General features: G+C 44.9%; 1 protein-coding gene across 1 annotated transcript; it reads right to left on the bottom strand.

Moving 5' to 3' along the window:
- Nucleotides 1-1,296: 1,296 nt before the first annotated feature.
- Nucleotides 1,297-8,164, bottom strand: ELOC (elongin C). The gene is made up of 4 exons (XM_061562384.1): nucleotides 8,072-8,164; nucleotides 6,238-6,299; nucleotides 4,278-4,421; nucleotides 1,297-3,134 (listed from the first exon to the last, which is right to left on the bottom strand). Exons 2-4 carry the CDS (start codon nucleotides 6,254-6,256, stop codon nucleotides 2,944-2,946), a joined length of 354 nt encoding a protein of 117 aa, XP_061418368.1. The 5' UTR covers nucleotides 6,257-6,299; nucleotides 8,072-8,164; the 3' UTR covers nucleotides 1,297-2,943.
- Nucleotides 8,165-8,354: the final 190 nt, after the last annotated feature.

Below are 8,354 nucleotides of genomic sequence, written 5' to 3'. Positions count from 1 at the left end.
TCTATAATTTTTATTAATTATTTTTATTTTTACATACGTGACTTACCGAAAAAAACTGAAAGTACGTTTCTTGAAATCGTGAAAGGTTTTCGAAGAATGTAATAAGTGACGATGGGAGGGAATAAGCAGAAGTCATTTGACCTGCAGTGTGGTGGTGGAACACAGTATGGATGAGACGAAACGGTCAGTGTGTTAGACCTCGTCCTTAACAAGATTGGATCAATTATAGCCTTGTGTGAGTCTCGAGAAAATATAATTTACGAGTGTGACAACGGCTATCAGCATTAAGCAGATCACTGCATTCATTCACTCCAAGTGTTAAATTTTGCTGTTGCCAATCAAGGCTAAGTGGAGTTTCTTAAACACACTTTTTACGTTGCCAGTGTCAAGCATGCTTGTGTGAGTAAATGTCCGAACACAAATGATTGGGACAAAAACAGGCTTAGCCAATGGATTACAGGCTTTGCTGCCAAGCCTCGTGTTGCTTAACTGGCATTCACTAACATGAAAGCGCCCTGTCATTTTACAGGTTTCTGTCTTGTTTTTGCGCTGCTAAGAGCACTCGAGGTGCCATTGTCAACATGACGCCACGTGTAATTTGATTAGGGATGCGATTCTATGATCGTTATTTTTAATTAGTCAATAGCAGTGTCTCCAGCGGATGTAGGGGTGATGTGAACCCATTTATAATATACCAAGTAAAAACACCGATGTACGTATTGAGCTGAAGATTCATTATTCGATGGACCGATGTATCTCTTCACCCCTAATCAGACAAACGCAGGGGCCATCCATTCAGTATGTCGGCAAGAATCTGTAACAACTTGACCCCCCTCCCTGCACGCACGCATACTTTTTACCCCCCGCCCCCCCAATTCTAGACACCGGCCGATATTTAATCCACGCAGAAACGATCAAGGATTATAATATTAACGTGTTTAAGCAAACAGATAGTCCACCGCCGGCTGCATTAAAGAATGAAGATGCGTACCTTGGCCACATTTTACGGAGCTGCGTGATAGCTGCAGTCAGGGGCACGGTGACATACAAGTGACATCTCTCCCAGTCCCACTTCTCCCGGTAGTACTGGTCTGACAGCTGAAGAAACTGAACTGTAGCTCATTTGAAGACCAATGTAGACACATTATCGAGGCTTCACCCCCCCCCCCCTTCCTATGCGTGCGTTCCCTTGTCAGTAGACCCCCCCCTCCATGCGTACGTACTAAATGGGTGGCCCCATACTTAAATGGCAAGTGTTGTGCACGGAGCCCAAAAAAATGTGACCACAAACTTCCATCGCTTTGACCCTTGTTGCGCACATTTTAATTCACTCTCATTCCTGTGGTGCAATCCGGGAACAAGACTGCTTTTATGATGCGCAAAAAGCACATTACATTAAAATTCCTCAATAGCACTCACCGAAAGAGGAAAAATTATACAACATATGCCGTTTTGGGGAATGCTCCCTTCTTCACAGCAGAAAAGGATCATTGCTCAAAATGTCAACTTTTTAGAACTTTTCTGCTTCCGGGAAGTGTTATTGATGCATGTGTGTATATGCCCTACTGCCAATGCAGTATCAGAAAACTGCAATTTACATTGAGATGCATGTTTGGGCATTGCCAGACTTGTTCCCAATAAAGTCTGCCAAATATACATAGGCCCTTCCTATTTGCACACTTTGGCAATGTTGGATGTGAAATGTTCCTATAATGCAGCACTTTAATATGAGACAGGCTTGGTGGATAGGTCATTGGCAATTATGTGCACAAGACTTCCACCTACAGGGAAAAGTGGGAAACAAAGTGGTACCCAACAGGCATCAGAACGTTACCCCTTTTCTTTCACGGATATATTTCCCCCCTCACCATAGACATGCAAAATGTTCACCACCGGCTCAGGCGTGTACACAACATGAGCGCGCTGCCAACACCCATTTCATGTGAGATAACTGACATTTGACCTGATCCCTTCATATTGGGAGGATTGTCTCTGGGTGCTCAGGTTTCTTCCCACAAGACTTTTCCCAAAAACATACCAAAGCATCAGGATTTCTCAGAAATCCAGAGGATTTCTTTGGGTGCATACAAGTGCCTATATCAAATTCGGTTGCGGTCTCAGGCAAACACGAGATGCGCGTGCCCATCTGGCGTGCAGCGGGAAAGGGGATCTGTCACAAATTTTAACCGAGTGCTTTTATTAGCAGGGTCAGTGAGGCGATCGCGTCCAGTTGTTACACGTTCATGCATTCCTCAGTAATTTTAAACTAGGCAAAGCGGGGGACTTTGTTGTGTACACATTGACTCCAGAATTACAAAGCGATTATAAAACAATGAGCTTCAACGACCTAGTGGAAAAAAAATCAACAATGACCTAAAGAAAACTCTTTAACCACTGAAACTAAAAATTAAATCAGTTCCTTTCAGGAGATAACTATTGCTTGACTGAAGGCAAAACTAAATAAAAACAGTTGTTCTTATCACCAAACTTTGAAATTTTCATAGCTACACCCACACGCAATGTTTTTTTACATTTTAATATATATTTCAATCTATTATAAATAACATTCTGTGCCACTCCTACCATGACTGAAAAAAATCAACAGCCATCTCCTAAACTGATAAACTCAAATGCACGTGACATTACTTGCGATGCTAAATGTTTTAAAATGACATTAAATGTGTCGTATGTTACCCGAGTAACTACAGTGCTGAAATGTGCCAGGAGAAGACATTTCAAAGTTTGGTTTTCACAACAACTGTATTATATACGCAGCTCAATTCCACGCTGCCACTGCCAGATTAATAACAGATACAAACAAAAACCCAGTGTGGAGGTTAAATACTGCAGTGAAAAACAATCCTGTGGTAAACACAACAAAAAATTAAACCGGCGCCGTAGCGATGGAGCGACGGACAGCGCCCCGTGCGGGTCAAAGCGCGTCTAGCAATCCAAGAAGTTGGCGGCCATCAGCAGCTCCAGAGCGATCTCGGGAGCGATGGGGAACTCGGGTATCTCCGTCGAGCTGTTTGTGTAGCGCACCTTGTAAGTGAAATACATGCATACTTTGGAGAGGACGTGCGAGGGGATCTCGCGGAAGTTCACCTCGTTTGTTTCGTTCTCTGCGAACTGGCCTACCGCGGATAACAAACAAAACAGGCAAAGATTAATGACGCACGCCTACGGAACATTACGTTGCTGGCATTGTATTGATCAAGTGATCTTCAACAGCAAACACGGCAAACGCAAAGGTCTCTAAACACGTTTTCACGTTGGAAAGCGTGTTGTTTGGCATCAATCATGTCTGACGTTTCGGTCCACGTGCTGGGAGCTTCTTAAGGAAATGAGTTCCAAGCACGTGCAACGAACTCTCGGATGTGCCAAAGAATGCATGGTACAACCTGAAAATATCAGAGCTAAACAGCAGAAGAGTGAATGCCTAAGAAATATTTTGTGATACATATTTCCTCCGTTTAGCTGTGGAAACCATGGAAACCCTCAAGTCTAGGCTCAAGACTTCCCTACTTCACTTCTGCATCAGTCTCTTTCAATGAAGTGTCATCATCTTCTCCGTACAGCTCTTTGTTAATCCCCAAATGCATGCAGTGGACTACTACCATTATGTCGTCTCAGTCATAAATTTAGACTACTTGCTACTGTATCTCAAGATGCTGTATGGAAAGTAGGCACACTAACATTATAGAGGCAGTCAGTTATGGGCAGAGGTCTTGCTTGGATAATAACAGGGAGCCAACATGGACCACTAGGGGAAGGCAGTTCCACACTTTAGGGGCAGCAGAGGAGACTGAGTGACCTCCAACTGAGCAAAGGTTTACTGGGGGGGAATCTTGATTTGAAGCTTTCGTGACTGCAGGAATCCATACTCTTTGGTACTTTCGATAACGTCGCGTAGTTAGAAATAAAACACGACGCTTCGATCGCAACACAAGCGGTCGTCATCAGGTCTGACGACAACCGCTTGTGTTGCGATCAAAACGTCGGGATTTGTTTTAGTGTATTTCTAACTACGTGACTTTACTGGGGGGCTTTGAGAAATATCTGCGGTCGCTGAAGTAGTGAACAGAGGGGACAAAAGTGGGATGAGTCCTGCATAAATCTACCCTAATTTTCTTGCTCGAACAAAAACACACACAACTACCCCTTCAAACGCTTCATATAGGCATATTTCCCCGAGTTGCAAAGCATCTTTGAACTCGGTCGCATGTATACATTTTAGTCACGTAAAATGTCTATTTTACGCGACTTATGTAACTTACCAGGGCCACTCAGCATGGCTTTAATTGTGCCGGAAGTTAGTGCGTGATCTCTCTTCACAATGAACTCGTGGCCGTCAGAAGAAACCAGCTTCACGTACATAGCATCTGGACCTTCACAGCCACCATAGATCTTCTCTTCGCCATCTGTCACACAGCACGGCCCAGTATGCAGATTTTAAAAAATGTTTCTACCAACAGATAACAAAAGTATTTTATGTTTATACTTTATTACTTAGTTTCACCGACCACGACTCTAGCAAAGTTTCGCCAAAAGTTGCTAGTGTACGGTTCAGTTTGTGCTGACGTGTCAATGGATATTGTGGTACGAGTTTCAAAAAATGGGGCACAGCCTTTTTGCGTCGTCCAGTAACATAGATGAAAATATCCAAAGTTTCCAAGGTAAGACTGGCACTGAAGTGAAACTTAAATTAAGAGTGGGAGCAGGAATGTGTGCTTATCCAACGGAATGACAGGCCTTTCCATGTACTGTGTAACTAATTTGGGGGCTGCTCATGCAGGTAATCCGAAACGTCATATCACCACTCACAATGTTGATTTCACAGGTAAATTTCCATCGGGCTTTGCTAAAAGGGCTGTAAAAATTGCCTTTTTAAAACAACAGCTAGCCACTCGGCAAGAAAAGATAAAAACAGCCATGACCGAGTTAAAGAAATGCGTTTCACGAAATTAATTGTGTTTTACTGCCAATAACCATTTCTTTAGAGTAACTTTTTGTATTTAGTGTGGTTGGCTACGTACGTACGGTGCCAAAGTAGTACGGATGGAAATAGTCACATTGACGAGCATTAAGGTCGCTTGGCTAGTACCAAATATATATGCTTTAATTGTGCGTTTGTTACGTTTTATAACTCTGCTTGCTTTGTTTTAATAGTTATCTGAATGTATTGTATACAGCTATATTAGTCTGGAGCAAATATGACAATATTTAGCCACCACTTCAAAACACAGCCTCCCATTCAATGTGTATACATATGCAGTACATTGCGGCCGGACAGAGGAAAAAAAAATGTTTGTATAAGAAACGTAATCTAATTACATAAACCAGCTTTTGCTCATTTAATAATTCATGCTTCGGCATGACAAGGTTAAATCCAGGTAATTGTTGGTCAGCTTCATGGTGGATTGCGGATCCCATTGAGATCCAGAAAAAAATGTTCATCACAGTGCTTGGTGTATTGCCAACCGCTATTCTATGCCAAGGTCGACATTAGTGAAGTCACCCTCACAATGGGATGGACTCGGTCGCCTACATCTGGAAAAAAGTAGATCAACAACTAAACCTTTTATACAGGCAAATGTAAGGATGTTTATGGCAACAAAGTGTTCGATGTGTCATCAAGAAAATATTTTGATGGCGATGGATGGGACTCATGAGAACATGTGACCGAGATATTGGAATCATATCTCGACATTGGTAAACCAGGGGAAGATAAAGCCAGGTCGTGGAATAAAATAAACAAAGGTATACAGTAGATGTTTTCTCGTATTGTGTTTGGTATCCCATCATGAGACGAAGCATGATTTCACGCAAGCAGTGCAACCCTTCACGTTAGATAATGCCCAAGGGATGTGGAGATCATCAGAACTACCCCTGAGAGCCCCTTAAAGTGACCTAACGTTCCCACAGTAGGTAGCAGTATTTTCCCACCTGCCGTGCATGATGCACATTTTTCCAAGCTGGAATTATAGACAAATTAAGTGCAGTACAACAATTTTTGCGATGTTTTTCTCGTGCAGAGACCATTAACTCACTACAACGAAGAACCAAAGTTTATTAAGTGGGCTCAAACCCAGGAATCTCAGTGGCGACGGCTCAGCACTGGTCTGACCTCTTCCCCGCACCCGTCTGGCCTCCTTGAAAACAAATCTTAACTTTTAAACACTGCTCTGCCTGTGTTTTACTGTGACGTGCACGCAGCTCCAGTGTCGTCTCACCCACCTCGTTCCCTGTGTGCCATTTTTAACGGTGAAGATGCTGCTCCCCAGCCAGAGTACTGTCACCTGCCGAGGACAAACATCTCGTTAGGGCCACCGAGCTTCTCAAACAAACTGCAAGCAGTACACCGATCGTGGACATGAAGTGAAAGCACGCTACTCAAAGCAAAACTGTCAGTCGCTGTATAACAAGCATCAGGCTACCAGACAGCATCTAAATGGGACCAAGATCTGCTGATGATGCACCGAGAAGTTGAAGCCGTTGACAATTCTGGAAAACATTGATCCAAGTGGTTGAGTGTTTGATGGGCTTAAATGCTATTTGATTTTTGGCAGGGGCACGCATCTTTTTTTAAATGGTGCTATTAAGTTACATACTGTACCGCAGCTCAATATACACCTTCTAAACGACACCAACCATTACAGGCGGCACAACTTTAAATGTTGTGCTTAACAAGAACAAATTGACATCATAAAGTGAATACAAGTATTGTTATAGCAGTCTCGGCTGAACATCTTAACCATCGACTGCCGTTTCAATCCTGTGCAATCACAACACCCAAAGCCTCTAAGTTGGCTCCGTGTCCAAGTCCAATCGACCAAGTGCCTAAACCTCAGTTGGTTGTCATGGTTGCATCAAGGCAAACAATGAGCCAACCTTTGGCCCTTATCTATTCGTTTGATTGGATATTTTTGTTTATTGAACGTTTCTGACGAGAGGTCGAAACTTCCTGTGCACTTGCTCATTTTTCCACGTAGTTTCCTTTGTCCAAGCAGGATGGGGCCTGGCTAGAACTTAACTGGGTTACCACCGCGATTAACAGATTGTCAAAAGGCCATTCGAGGCTAAGTGGTGGACAACAGTGGACAGTGCAACATCATCAGTTGTTGGCCTGTACGTCTATGCTCTCCCGTCTTTGTCCAACCCGCACTGATCAGGGTTGGTAAAACATGGTCAAATATCATCCCAACCCTCAACACTCACACGCCATGGTAAGGCCCTCATCAGCATTTGATTTGTACATATACTGTATACGTACACATGTTAGTTTGGAACCCATCATGTCTCCATTGAAAACGAGACTTTGAGTCTCGCGTCTTTAGGTATCCTTTGTTTTGCCAGGCGTGATCACAAATGATACATCGATGACATACCTATACTTTAACCTCGCCACCATCAACGTATATCATATATCTGCTCGTAGTAGCGAGGCACTTGAAATTCATACTTCGGCAGAGGTTGCGGCTACAATGAGTTGCAGAGTTTTTTTTTTTGTGAAGGACGATCAGCGAAGTCGTTTCACGTTGCACCAGCAAGGAATGCCACCCGTGCCCCACAATAGGTGGTCTTAATACCACATCATCGCCTCGACGCAAGCGAATGCGGCCTCACTGTTCCAGCCGCCGGCCTGTGGCTTCACGCGAACACACAAAGGCCCTCTTCTCTCTCTCTCTCGAGGCAGCGTCAAACGCGCCGTCGACCAATTCAGCGGCCGCCGTAACAATCCACAAACACACACATCATGCCCGCTCCTTAAATAAACAAGCCGAGTCATCGAATAATACGAGACGCACGCTGCTTGGACACGCAACAACAAATAAATGTCTACGGCCACCACCACCACTACCACCAAACTCGAGCGGCCATGGTTGGGCCGAAAAGTCTCGTTGCCTCCCCCTTCCTCCCCCACCATCGCGTCGCAATGTTCCCGACCACGGCACCGGCCTCTCGCACGGACACCACCCACACGCGGGGAGGGGGACGAGAGGGACAACGCAGCGAGGGTTTCCAACAAAAAAGCCGAGAGGGGAGAGCGAGTTCGGGGCCCGCAGTGCACCTCTTGTGTGCGGCCCCGCGCCACCACGAAAAGCCGCTCTCCCGACGAGCAGCGCGGAGGAAACGCGATTTTTTATTCCCGGCGTTTGACCCCCTCCCCCACCAGCCAGTCTCGACCAGTCCGGTACCCGTAGTCGTCTCTCTCACCCCCCCCCCCACCACCGGGTGGCCATCTTGCTAAGGGAGAAGTCGCCGTCGGTTTTCAACGGAACCGGAAGCGCGCCGTGATGACGTCGCGCATGCGGTTCTCGCTCAACGGCGGCAGTTCTCTCCTTTACAAAGAT

Source organism: Lethenteron reissneri, chromosome 29, assembly GCF_015708825.2.
Source record: "Lethenteron reissneri isolate LAM-NWPU_2019-01 chromosome 29, ASM1570882v1, whole genome shotgun sequence".
Classification (NCBI taxonomy): Eukaryota; Metazoa; Chordata; class Hyperoartia; order Petromyzontiformes; family Petromyzontidae; genus Lethenteron; species Lethenteron reissneri.
Note: the sequence above shows the minus strand (reverse complement) of the source record. Positions and strands in the feature narration are given on the sequence as shown.